Source organism: Elephantulus edwardii, unplaced genomic scaffold, assembly GCF_000299155.1.
Source record: "Elephantulus edwardii isolate Elephantulus edwardi_28Jun2011 unplaced genomic scaffold, EleEdw1.0 scaffold00044, whole genome shotgun sequence".
Lineage (NCBI taxonomy): Eukaryota > Metazoa > Chordata > Mammalia > Macroscelidea > Macroscelididae > Elephantulus > Elephantulus edwardii.
The window spans coordinates 11,020,242-11,034,840 of NW_006399794.1; the positions used below are offsets into that span (position 1 = coordinate 11,020,242).

Consider the following 14,599-nt stretch of genomic DNA (forward strand, 5'->3'; position numbering starts at 1 on the left):
TAACACAGATTGTTGATAAGTCATCCACCAATCTTGACCCCACATTTCTCCTCATAGAGCCCAGCCTCCTGGATAATCTGTTCTGCATACAGGTTGAAAAGGTATGGAGATAGAATGCATCCCTGTCATAAGCCCTTCCCAATTTTGAACCATACGGTGTTCCCTTTTCTGTTCTGACTACTGCCTCCTGGTCCAAGTATAGGTTACGCATTAGAACGATCAAGTGTTTTGGGATTCCCATTCTTCTCAGAGTCAGCCACAGTTTGTTAGTGTATCAATGTATAGGTTTTCATAATCCAATATTAACTATTTAATTTTAGCTGGTTGTGTTGTGATGTCACCTCTTTCATTTTTAGTTGAGTTATCTTTCTTTTGTCTTGTTAAGTTTGTCAATGGTTTGTCTATTTGATTGACCCTTTCTAAGAACCAGTTCCTGGTCTTGTTGAGGGTTTTGATTGCTTTTCGGTTTTCTATCCCATTGATTTCAGCCTTTACCCTTATAATTTCCTTTTTCTAGAGGTCATGGACTTAGCTTGTTGTTCTTTCTCTATTTGATGAAGGTTTTAAATTGTTAGTTTTGCTCCTTTCTTATTTTCTTAGGTCTATTGCTATGAACCCGTCTGAAGACTGGCTTAGTTGTATCCCAGAATTTTTGATATATTTTATTGTTATGGCAAAAAAAAGAAAATGCAAGATTCTAAACACTCAGCCAATATTTAGGAGTCAACAATGTTTCTTTAATAAATGTGAGTGTCAAGAACGTCAGCTACTGAGTGAAATATCTCAGTCACAAAAGGACAAATATTGTATGGTGCCATTGTTGTAGAATGGGACTGACATCAGGGTTGGGGTGAAACTGAGAAAAACTGGATAAATCATGTATACTGCATTGAAACAGATGAGGGAGAGAACAATTTAAAAGCAATATATGATTGGGTATTATGGTTATGTCCAGAATGAAGGTTGCATAGTGGAGTGTACTTTGGGGATAGGGGTGGGGGGCAATTGTATAACAGTGAAGGAATTTTTCTTTTACTTTTCAAAGAGAAGAGCAAACTGGGGGGAGGGGGTGGGCAGGGAGAAAAATGCAACAATGAATGAATGGAAATCTAAAATATCTGTAAACGTTCATTAAAATTAATGAAATAATGATTAAAAAGAGATCAGTTACTGCCCAAACTGTTCCAAGCCCCAAGAGGAAGCAAAGACTGGGTCTCTATATAGAGATTAGCATGGAGGTTACACCAAGTTCAGTATGGATTAGATTTCTTCACATTCTGGAATCATTATTGTTTCTGACTTCTCATGGTGTCTAAGCCCCAAGCAAGGTATAAGATGTAGTCAGGGAGTGGTGACCAAGCTGGATCAACTTGTACTAAAACACATAAACTCAGCATAACATATTATTACTACACTTATTAAGGCATACATCTCTTAAAATGGCTGTCAGAACAAAATGGATTCTCCAATGCTTAGCTATAAATTGTTATGCTGGTATTTTCATTTATTCCAAGGAACTTTTGTTATGTTTTCAATTGTCTTTTCCATCATTTGTAATTTCATCAGTATTTGTAAATTCATGCAGTATTTCATCACTGCATGTTGTTATATTTCTTCTGTCTCACTGTCTCTATTCACTTATGTTTTCAATTCTTTCTTCCATCATTTGTAACTTCTTCAGTAGCTGTTCATATGACTCCATCTCAACATATTTTTCTGTCTTCCTCTCTCTGGGGTATTCATTTGGTCTTCAATCTGATTTACTTTTATAGGAGAAGATTTGTGGGATTTTAGGTTTGATTTTTCCCCCTCATGTTTAAATCTTTCTGTTGTTTCCTTGACATTATGCCAAATTTTTCTTGGTATGTGTGTGGCAGTTTCTGTTGTGCCCGCATAGGTTATAGTTAGTTCATTATCTAGATTAGTGATAAGTTGTAGGCTTTAAATGTTGCCCCTTACTCCAAGTGGCAGTCTTACCCTCTGGTTGATTACACAAAGGCATTCAACTGTATCATTAAAAGTTACAATTAACATTGCAAAGAAGGAATTCTAGAACAACTGTGCACATGAGGAACAGAACATCCTGCGTGGTCTAAAATCAGAAGTGTGTCAGCTTTAGATCTTTTCACCAGGTTTGTTTAATAATCTGTAGGGAGCTCTGGTGGCATAGCGGTAAAAGCTGTGCTGCAGTTTCAGAGGCATGCAGTTTGAATTCACCCAGCTGATCCGGGGAGAAAGATGGGCAATGTCCTGGTCCCACAATTAGATGTGTGGAGAGAGAGGTGGGTAAAGAAAATGGGAACTATCTGGTGTGGAAAACAATGTATACAAGCTTTGTAAATAAGTAAGCCAGAATTAAAAAAAAATAAAATATGCAAAGTAAAGCAAACAAATTTCTGCTGAATGGCCAGCTATGAGTTGGTTCCAACTCAATGATGCAACATTTAATGTGTATGCTGCACATATAATCTGAGAAGATGGATTGTATAAAGAAGACAAGAATGGACATCAAGAATGGAGAAAAATGTATTTAAAACTGGTAGTATGTAGATGACAAACTATTACTTGATGAGAGGGAAAAGACGACTTGGAGTATTTACTGTTGAAAATAAAAGACTGCAACCTTCTGTATAGATGATATCTGAATATCAAACTCACAGCTGATCCAGTAGGTTTACACCATGATAGATGGAGGAAAGATTGGAGTTGTTAGCAATTGTATCTTCATTGGTCCATGGGTCACACGCCAGGAAGCAGAAGTAACTAATTAAATTACCTTTTGCCTTAGACAAACTTGCTTTAAAGGACCTCTTTAACATATTACTTTGGGATCTAAGATGCATCTGACCCAAGAGTCACTATACTTTAAATCACTTCCTGTGCATGGCAATGCTGGACAATATAAACAGAAAAATGAAGAAGAATTGCTGATTTTGTATTAGGATGTCAGTGAAGAATACTGAATGTACCATGGACTGCTTAAATTTGAAAAACACATTTAAGACTTGTGTGGTAATATTGAAAGATACTATAAGCAATATATCGGATGACTGAGAAAATATCAAAAGAAGATGGAGGAAATATACAGAATCAGTGCACCAGAAAAAACTAACACTGAAAAATTTCAGGAAGTACCATATGAACAGGAACCAATGGTAATGAAGGAGTAGGTTGAAGCCACATTGAAGCCATTGGGGGGTTGGGGGGGGGGAATAAAAATGCCCTAGGAATCAATGGGATACTGATTAACTTGTTTCAATTAACAGATGCAGCCGTGGATGCACTCACTAGTCTATGCCAGGGAATTTGGAGGATAGATGTCTGGTCAACAGATTGGAAGAGGTCCCATTCCCAAGAAAGGAGATCAAATAGAATATGGAAATTGTTGAGTAATATCATTGATACCACATGCAAGCACAATACTACTGAAAATCATTAAAACATGACTAGAACAGTACCTAGATGGGGAACTGCCAGATGTTCAAGCAGGATTTAGAAGAGACTGTGGCACCATGGATATCATTGCTGATGTCAGATAGATCCTGGGTAAAAGTAAAGAATACCAGAAGAATGTCAGTCTGTGCTTGACTGTGTGGATCATAACAAGTTACAGCAAACACCGAGAAGAATGGGAATCCCAGAGCACTTAATTATGCTCAAGTGAAACCTATACTGACATCAAGTGGCTGTTGTGTGAGCAGAGCAAGGGCACTACATGGTTTAAAATTAAGGAGGGAGTGTGTCTGGGGTATATTCCCTCCCCATACCTATTCAGTCTGTATGCTGATCAAATCATTTGAAAATCTAGACTATTGGCACTATTTGCACTTTCTTTTTGCTAAAATTCAACCTATAGTGAAGTCTGTTGTCCTCTGAGCAGACAAAAGCCCAGAGTGAAGGCAAGATTGCAACAATGTAATTCCCAAAATTCAGCCAGTACTCCTGGCTGACTCACGTACCTGTTTTCCTCTCCTGGAGCTGGTTGGGAAATAGTTCTTCCTGCATGAGCAAACCAAGTCCCAGGGAACAGGTAAGGTCCAAACAGTGAAGAAGTCTTCAATTGTCTGTTGGTGGTAATAGCCCACCTGGTCTCTCTTGTCTTCTATGATTTGTCAGGAGGAAGCCAGTCCAGACTGTTTCCTTTCCTGAGGACGGTGCTTCAGAACTCCAACACCTTCTAGGAAAGAGAACAAGTCTTGTAGGGAGGAGGGAAAGTTGGAGGGTGGCAGCTGTGGATGGACTGGGTAGGCATGGAAAGCCAAAGTACCCAAGGAGAAACTGGGGGACTGGGTAAGCAGGGCAGATCCAGAGCATATGAAGCAGAAAATAACTCTCTTGTAATAATAAAACACTCTCCCTCGATGGCTTCCCGGTTATATGGCATGCAAATTATCATGTCCAGTCTGCATTGTCTTAAAAAGTTATCCTGATTTCTCAGATTAGTCACCTTTTTGCGCTCCCTGTTTAGAGTGTTGCTTCACTCACCCTGTCACAAAGTGGACATCTGTCTCCTGTAGAGAAGCTGCTAAGTTTGAATCACTGACCCTTTAGTCTAGCAGCTCAATTAGTAACTCACTATATTGCAAGTGACCAGGAGTTGAGCAGCCAACATACACAATAAAAGAATGCAACTAGAATCCACCGGCTGCTCTGGTAGAGGTAAAAAGCGCAGTTTCATCCCACATGATTTATTGCAGCTGAAAACCCACTACTGGGTCAGCTGAGTCTGTTCACATTTGACCTGAAGGAACATCACAGCAATACACCGAGCAGAATGGTTCACAATTTAAGTTAGAAATTCACATTCAGGGACCATTTTTACAAGTCTCTATCCATGCTGGCTATTTGATCTTCATTTGACCTAATGTCTATTTCTTTCCATCTCTTTTTCCTCAATCTGCTTTATTTACCGCTCTATATCTCAAATAAGATAGATTTAAGAAATCAAGGTAAAACTACTTTTATTAGAAGTTACCAGAGATGAGAATAAAGAGGGAAATGGAGACTAATAATGTTGGAAAAGTCATATTTACTAAAAAGTTTGTAAAGTAGACTGTTGTAATTGATGTTAATTACTTGTACACATAAAAATTGTATGATAGCTATTATAGTGCTTACGTTTGTCTATGATTCTCTGGTTTGATAGCTAAGAGTTCTCTTGTTTGTGCTCCATTTGGATCCTGCAACTGATTTATTATCTCCAGTGCATTATCAACATGCCTTAATGCAGACCTAAGATTCTTCAGTCTATGCAGATACGTAAATTAGGAGGGGACTTGTCAGGCCTCTACAAGTGTGTGTGTAATCTCTGTGGTCTGATCTCTCTCTCTTGTTCTCTCTGAGATAAATGAAATATATATATATATATGGCACAGCACTTAACAACATATGTTTATTTTGTTTCTCTAGACAACCACTATGATGTAGATATGTTTACAACTGCAAAAAAACAAAACTGTTTTTAAGACTGCTTATGTATGGCAATACAGCTTAATATTGTATTTCTTTCTTTAGATTGGTGGTTAGGACCATGGTTTCATGAAAAATCACAAATAACTAACATAATAATATGTTTAACACTTCTGTTCTATCTTCTGGTTTATTGCATGGTCCCTGGTGTTTTAAAAGTTTGCAAGTGACCCTACAAGATACAATAGCTGAATTCTTTAACACTAAGACACAGCATCAGAACTCACCGGAAGCATTATCATTACCATTTCATTGTCCTTGAATCAAAAGGATTTACCCCCAACCCTCAAGTCATTTTTTCACAAACTGTAAATCAGATGTGAGGTGTTTATTTTTCTTTGGAGCAGCTGGTGGATTCAAACCACCTGCATTCGGACTGGCAGTGCAACTCCTTAGTCACTAGGCTTTTAGGGCTCCTTCACCAAGAGTTTAAGGGTTAGGATTTAATTGTTTGTTGCGTGCTGCGGAATTGGTTCTGACTCAAGGTTTACCATGCCACCCACCCCACCCAGTTCACTGGAGAATGTCCATCTTTCTCTTTTGAAGCAGCTCACTGATTTTAACCCTAATTATATGTAATTGGAAAATTTTATATAAGGACAAATCCTCTCAAATACTCAAACTCATTACTTTTAAAATTTAATTGAGACAGATGACTCTCTATTGGGGTCCAAAGCTAGTAGAAGTGAAGAGACTGTCCATCTTTCTCTCTCAAAATCACTGGTGAATAAAAACCCTCAGAGAGGTGGGGCGTAAGGATTAGTAGCACAAACCATGTCTAAATACTTAGGTAAATTATTTTATCACAAACATTTACTTTTAGACAATATTTCCTTATATGTTTATGGTAAAAAATAATAGAGATACAACTGAGCTCGGGCTTGAGTTGAAACTGTAAGTGCTCTATAGATTTGGAAACAGAAGATGTGGCATGGACTTCCTGTTAATTGGTTTACTTTGTAGCATCTCACATGCAGCATGTTGAAACCTCTGACTCATGGGAATATTTTGTTAAACTCTCTCTGGTCTTTTCTCTCTAAGAGACTCCATTAGTTGAAATAAATAACTCCAGGTGTCAGGCAAATGATTCTATCAGACATTTCTAACGTCTTAAGAACAGTACCTCCCTAGGACAAGGAGAATTGAAAAGAATAACTGAAAAAAAGTATGAGCCCACTTTCACCTATAATTGAAGGTTCTGATTTCATGGTGAGGAAATAGTATACCTATAGACAATTGTTAAAATTATTTTCATGAAAAAATGGGAATGGGATATCATCATTAGGTGTTGAACAAAAAGCTATAGAAGCTCTCATAGAGGGAAGGAAGTGGGTGGAAAATGGGAGAGTATAAAAGTCAATAAATATTGAAGAAGGCGGCTACTGGAGTCTCATACTTAACTGAAATATGTTAATTATACATAATTGAGAGACCAAAATGATGTTTGACACTAGGAGGGAAAAGATCATATGATTGAGAAAGTTTTGAGTTGTCACCAGGCAGGTAATCAAAGACTAAAATATTTTTTTTTGTTAATTTAGAGCTAGATCATAACTTATCAGAGTAATTAAAAGTGTTTCAGTGACATTTTTGGAATTATTTTTGGAATACCTTTTTTTCTAGGATGAATAATATGTCAGAAAGGTACATTAAAAATCTAGTATAGCATAAATGAAGAACTTTTTTTGTTAAGTGCCCTTGAGTCAACTGCAACTCATAGCAACCTTCCAACCTATCAGTCCCTTGTCCTATTTACAACATCTACATGGCCTCCATTAGCTCAAGACCATTGTTGTGGTCACTATATCAATCTAGCTCAAAGAACTGAATAACTTGCAGACTGAAAAATAGCAAAAGAACCAGCTCTTAAAGAAGGACATCATTTTTGGAAGGGCAGAGGGACAGCACAGGAAGAGAAGACCCCAGATGAGGTGGATTGACACAGTAACCAGGGTAATGGGGGTAGGTGTGTCAGAGACAGTGAGACTGTCTCAGGACAGGGCAGGTTACAGCGATGTTGTGCATTGGATAACTGTGAGACATGGTTGATTCCACGCCATATAACAACAATAACTAGATAACACAATTTTCATATTCTATATTTAGTGGAATCTACTATTCAGTTCTAAATGTATCTTAGTGGGATGATAGCTCTATTTCCCCCGGCCCCCCATCATACTTTAAATGGATGCTTGGACATCTGCTAACATTTATATCATTGCTAAGAGTCTATAAAACATATGATTCAGTGGAGTCTCTGAATTATTTTTATTTATTTATTAGGCAGCATATACTTCTAAATGTTTGGATAACTGTTCTGAGATGTGATAAATGCAGTCTTAATCCAATGGAGTTTAAAATCACTTACATAAGAAGATACATGAAATAGAGTTTAAATTGAAATGTAGGAAAAAGAAATTTTAGAGGAATTCAAAAATAAAAGGTAGGAAATTTTTATAGAATTTCAAAAGTAGAGTGGCTTAAGCAAGTCTTTACTGTATGTGAAGGTAAAGGATAATCATGTTTAAGATTTTTATTAGAAGACATATGTTAGAATAAGTAAGTCATATATGGTAAAATGAAACAGCCAATAAATAATAAAAAGCAGAGAAAATAAAAATTCATTAAATCAAAGATATTTGCATAGGAAAAGGTTGGGATCTAAGCATAAGAACTTTTAAAAATAAAATGAACAATATTATTATTCAGGACCCATTTAGTTTTATAAAAATTGTCTCAGTGGTTTTGACGGAAATATTGATGTGGGTCATTCACTAGTAATGCCTGGAATAGTGTTAAAAACATAAGAAAAAAAGGAAAAAAGTGAACTCCAAAATTATTTAAAAGGAATGATTATTATCTGTGTTTACATGACTAGTAGTGTATTTGTGTTCTTGAGTTATTTAGTTATGCTACATAGATCAGAATTTGTTTTTGAAGTGTTTTCTCTTAAAGTAGTGAGAATCAGTGTGCTGAATGACTATAATTGTGGAAATTATAGATAATGAAGTTGGTTGTGTCAATCTTTTATACATCATGTCTATTTTTGTTTTATATAATGAGTGATCTTAGTATCGAAGGTATACATCTGAAATAAAGTATATACCTTACTTTTTATTCTAAATCCCTACTAAGGTCTACTTTTCAGTAAGTGTTATAAATTCTTCGATGAAGAACCAGAATAAGCCTACACATCAGTGGGTGAAAATACATTGATTTTCATTTATTTGCTATCTTTTCTTCCATGATAAAGTGGAATTTATAAAGATAATAATTTTGTGTATTTAAAGATACATGGTTTTAAGATAGTGTGAAAATCATAATTTTTTTGAGAACAACAGCAGCAGTTTGTTGTCCTGATTCTCCAGTTTTTCATAATGGATCATATTAATTTCTATTTACTTTTTTGGCTTCTTTTCAAAATATGTAATTCTGCATTGTTTTGATTCTAAATTCTAAATAAAAGTACAGTTCCATAAACTTGCCACTAAGACAACAAAATATAATTACCTTTCTGTATTCTGTTTCTGCATGGTATACTTAGCAATTTTAAACATGATACAGGAACACGTTCAATCTACCATGAATCTATCTTCTTCTATTTTACATAAATAAAAGCACATGTACTACTGTGTCTTCTTCTAATAACGCTAGCTTAAAGATATTTACTATGGTCCAGAGTATTTAGGTTTTAAATTTTTATCTACAAAGCACATTTCTTTTCAAAAGATTATTTAATGCTGCTTGAGATGATTCTAAATCAAGAAGTAATGACAATATTCACTTTCCTTTTCATCACTTTCTACAAAAAAAAAGAAACTATCAGCAGTTTAGAAGAAAAAATGTTAAATTTTACATATTATACCAACTTGTGGGTTATTGAAATGTTTTGCATTATTTCTGAAGGTGAAATAGGCACATGCTTTCAGGTGCCTGATGATAGCTTTGAAGTTTATATAGAAGAAAATCTAATATCTTCTTTTAGATTTTTCATCAATACTGACTGAATACAGATATAAATTTAAGCATAGTTAGATAAATTCTATAGAATCTAACATAATTTGATAAAGTAAGTTATTAAGAAAGTCTGAGAACAATTTTTCCGTTGTTGTTGTTGTTATGTGCCGTCGAGTCGCCTGCGACTCATAGCGACCCTATGTACAACAGCCCTAAACTCCTCTCTGTCCTGTGCCAATCGCACTGTCTTTGACACTCCCATCCCAATTATCCCAGTCACTGAATCAATCCACCTCATAGAGGGCCTTCCTCTCCTGCGCCGTCCTTCTACCCTCCCAAGCATGATGTCCCTCTCTAAGGACCGGTCTCTCTCCTCACTACATGTGAAAAGTAAGTTAGATGGAGCCTCAGAATCCTTGCCTCCAAGGAACCACCCGGTTTAACCCTTTCCAGGACAAATCTGTTTGTTTTCCTAGCAGTGCATGGTATTCTCAATACTCTTCTCCAGCACCACAGCTCAAAGGCATCAATTCTCCTTCTATCCTCCTTGGTCATTGTCCAACTCTCTGATGCATAACAGGTGATTGCGAAGACCATGGCCTGTATCAGACGCACCTTAGTCTCCAAAGAGATACCATTGCTCTTCGGCACTTTGGAGAGGTCCCTAACAGCAGACTTTCCCATGGCAATGCGCCTTTTAATTTCCTGGATTAAAAATAAAAAAGGAAGCTATGTTCCCAATTACATTCCCAATTACGGTCCCAATGATCAGTGAATGTTCTAGGCCTGGGGATTGTCAGTAGCTTTTACATTTAGTAACAGTTTTCGTCTTATGACACCTAATAAAGAGATATGGAGACCTTATAACTAACAAGTCCTCATTATAAAGATGCTTTGTGTTAGTGTTGCCTAAGATGAGTTATATATGTTATCTATTCCTATCTCAAAATCTATGATGCTTTTCTTCCAATAGGAACATCCTGAAACTGACTTGGGCAGGACCCCAAGAAATATCTTCATGGGGCTTATAAACAGTAGCTGGTTTCAGCCTCCCATTCTCCTTCTAACAGGCATCCCTGGTCTCGAAACTGTACAAATCTGGATCTCTATTCCACTGGGTATCATGTACTTAATTGCTGTGCTAGGGAACTGCATCATACTCTTTGTTATCAAAATCACACCCAGTCTTCATGAGCCTCAGTATATCTTTCTTTCTATGCTGGCAGCCACAGATATTGGCCTGTCTTTATCAACTCTGCCCACAGTACTTAACGTTTTCCTCCTGAATCACAGAGAGATTGAATTCCACTGTTGCCTGACACAGATGTTCTTCATCCATACTTTTTCCTCCATGGAATCAGCCATCTTGTTGGCTATGGCTTTTGACCGTTTTGTGGCTATCCGAAACCCACTGCACTATACTGTGATATTAACCCAGTCCAGGATTACTGGAATGGGACTTGTGGCTGTGGTTAGGGGAGTGATGTTAATGGCTCCATTGCCAATCCTACTCAAGAGATTGCCTTTCTGCAAGGGTATCATTCTATCTCATTGTTATTGCTACCATCCTGATATTATGAAATTGGCTTGTGGTCCTGTCAGAGTCAATATAATCTATGGGTTGTGCCTTGTTCTCTGCTCTTTTGGAGTTGACTCAATATTCATTATCATTTCATATACCCTGATTTTAAAAACAGTGTTGGGTATTGCCTCAAAAGATGGTCAGATCAAGGCACTCAATACTTGTGTTTCCCATATCTTTACTGTCTTCATCTTTTATGTACCACTCATCGTACTGGCCTTAATCCATAGATTTGGTAAATTCACATCTCCCCTTCTTCATGTAACCATGGCAAACCTCTTCCTCTTCTTAACTCCTGTTCTTAATCCATTAGTGTATAGCTTAAAAACCAAACAGATAAGATCAGCTTTGCACAAGGCATTCAAGGGCAGGGGAAATACACTGAAGTAATCAAATATAATCTCAATGCAAAAAGATACCCTAATTGATTACATTTTATGTTTGTTTCTGTCCAATAAATATAGCATCATTTCAGGTTACAGTAGCAGAGGAATCAGAAGAGGACATTGGTATTTTTAATTATTGTCTCAGTTTAATCTATTATGTACAGTGGTACATAGAGAATATTTAAAGATTTTTTTCTTTTGCAGCTTTTCCTCTTTATGCATTTGTGTTTAAGTTACTAAGTCATTACCAATTGTCTAGAGGACAAAATCTGAATTATTAACTTATTTTAGAAATTTTTTAGCTGCTACCTGTTATCCAGTCTCATTTGCAACTATATATGTATGTGTGTGTGTGTGTGTGTGTGTGTGTATATATATATATATATCCCCAATGCTCTTCAATACATTTTTGCAAACTGTAACAGCTTTTATATGAGTCCAAGCTTTAGTAAGGATAAGTAATGTACACTGAATTGAAACAGATGAGGAAAAGACCTGCTTAAAAGGAATCTATGATTAGGTATTATTTGAATGACAACAGACCAGAATAAGAGCTGCATAGTAGAGTGGATTGGGGATGGTGGGGGGAGTTGCACAACCATAAAATAATTTTTTTCCAAGAGAAAAGAAAACTCGGGGCCTGGAGTCAGGGAGAAAAATGTGTAACAATGAATGAAAGGAAACCCAAGTTTTGTATAAACTTTCATTAAAACATAAAAAAAAAATTTTAAAAAACGCAAGACTTACCTTAAACGTAACAAACAATTCCTTTAAGAACTATTGCAAATTTATAAATTTTTTTGTCTCTCAATGTAACTCAAAAATAACTTTATTCTTCTTTAATTAATGATACATTATTTTGACAAGGTACTGTAATAATTTATTTCTAAGCTCTTGACAGGTACATAGTCACACAGTTGATAATGAATTATTCTTTTGTTTGTAAGTGGAAAAAATTGTCCATGTGTATAGATAATTGTCCTTGTTGTTTCTCTGTACCTTTGTCCTTTCTATGTACTTAACTGATCGCTGACCCTCCAGAGAGTTTCCAGAGACATCTATCTCTCCCACAGACTAGCTGGTGGCTTTGAAATCCTGCCTTTTGCCTTTAGGTTGCAGTGCAGATCCTTTCTACTAAGTCACAGACCTCTAATCTCAAATATTACCACATGTTAATGATATCACATTGGCTCTTTAGCACATTTTATCTAGAAAAACCCCCAGACCTTTTTGATATCTTTTTCATTGTATCTTTGGCAACTAATTTGTAATATTACACCAACAAATGCTGTTGTCATTATGTGGAATTGAGTCAAATATGACTCATAGCGACCCTATGAACAAGGGCTTTGATCTTTGCCCTATCTTGAGCCAACTTCACCATCTCTGGCACACTTGATCCCATTGCCCCAGCCATCATGTCAATCTATCTCATCCAGGGTCTTCCTTTGCTTTGTTGGCCCTCTACCCTTCCAAACATCATATCCTCCAAGGACTGTTCCCTACTGGAAACATACCCAAAGTATGTGAGACAGAGATTTAGAATCCTTGCTTCTGAGGAGCAAACTTATTTAACCCTCTCTAGGGTTGACCTGTTTGTTCTCTTGGCAGTCCATAGTATCTTCAATATTCTTCTCCAAAACCATAATTCAAGGGCATCAATTCCTTTTCTGTCATCTTTATTCATTGTCCAGCTCTCAGATAAACAGCAAGCAAATAAGAAGACCATGGGTTAAATCAGGTGCACTTTGGTCTTTAAACTGGCATCATTGCTCTTTAGCAGTTGAGCAAGGTCCTTGAGAGCAAAACATATCAGTTAATAAGTATATTGGCTGAAAGATATAACTGATGAAATCCTGCACTTCTAAAACAAAATTGTCACATTAAAATATAACTACAATAAAATGAAAGGCATCTACAAAATACTTTGTTAATAAAAGGAGAAACTGTGCCAAATGTTGGACCCAAGCTTTAAATGTTAATTACATTTTTACATTTTCTCCAACATATCCATTGAAGTAAGTTTTACTGGTTCCATTTTATGCACATGAGGAACAAAAGTAAATCAGTCAGTCATTGCTGTTCAGTTGGAATTGGCTTATAACTGAATCACCAGCCAGTGGGTCAAAACCTATAAATCACTTCAGAGGAGAGTGTTCCCCTTTTTCCAATGCAACAGCTGGTGGATTTGAACCAGCAGGACATATTGGCTAACAGTGGAGCTTTCTATATACTATGTCACTATGTTGTTATTGTTAATGTGTCATCAGATTGACTGCAACTCATGATGATACTATACACAATAGCTCTGAATCCTGACCTATCCTGAACCAATCTCACTGTCTCCAACACACTGACCCCTATTACCCCAGTTACTATGTCAATCCATTTAATCCAGGGTCTCCCTCTCCTCTGCTGTCCCTCCATCATTCAAATCGTGATGTCCCTCTCCGAGAAGTGATCCATCCTGGTTACTAGCCCAAAATATGTGAGAGAGAGCTCCAAAATCCTTGCCTCCAAGGAATTAGTTTCACTTTTCCCAGGACTGCCACCATAGTTAATCATATCTCATCATTTGCAGACTTTTACAATGGGTATTCAAAAATACCACTTCTTCTACATAAGAATACACTCATTTGAATCATTAGACATTTTTCCTCATAATATTTAAAGATATGCAAACACATAGGCACCATTGGATTCTATTATATTGGGATGCCTTTGAGCTGGGGTGTTGGAGAAGAGCACTGAACATCCCATGGATGGCCAAGAGAACAAACAGATATGTGTTGGGGAGGGTGCAGCTGGAGTGCTCTTCAGAGGCAAAAATGATGAGGCTTCACCTCACATACTTTGGACATGTTGCCAGAAAGTGTTAATCCTTGGAGAAGGACATGATGCTGGGAAGGGAGAAGGGTCAGCAAAGGAGAGGAAGACCTTCAACCAGGTGGAATGATATGGTAACAGCTGCAGTGGGCTCTTGTGTGTCAGGATGGTGCAGTATAAAACAAGGTTCAGATCTTTAGTTCATAGGGTTGCTATAAGTCGCACTCAACTTGATAGCACTAAACAACAAAAACATAATAATTTTAACAATTTGTTTCTCTCACATTCTTTTAGATTACAATTACTATAATTCCCTTAATTCTGCAAAGAAACATAAGTATTGTTCAAAAAGAAACTCTTCTTGTTATAAATCTGCTTA

General features: G+C 36.7%; 1 protein-coding gene across 1 annotated transcript; it reads left to right on the top strand.

Annotated features, from left to right (window-relative positions):
* Nucleotides 1-10,444: 10,444 nt before the first annotated feature.
* On the top strand, nucleotides 10,445-11,398 carry LOC102854914 (olfactory receptor 51I2-like). The gene has a single exon (XM_006885507.1). The coding sequence runs from the start codon at nucleotides 10,445-10,447 to the stop codon at nucleotides 11,396-11,398; it is 954 nt and encodes a 317-aa protein (XP_006885569.1).
* Nucleotides 11,399-14,599: the final 3,201 nt, after the last annotated feature.

Bases quoted from the DNA above. Each gene is read 5' to 3' on its own strand.
- LOC102854914 (XM_006885507.1), top strand. From the start codon at position 10,445: ATGGGGCTTATAAACAGTAGCTGGTTTCAGCCTCCCATTCTCCTTCTA.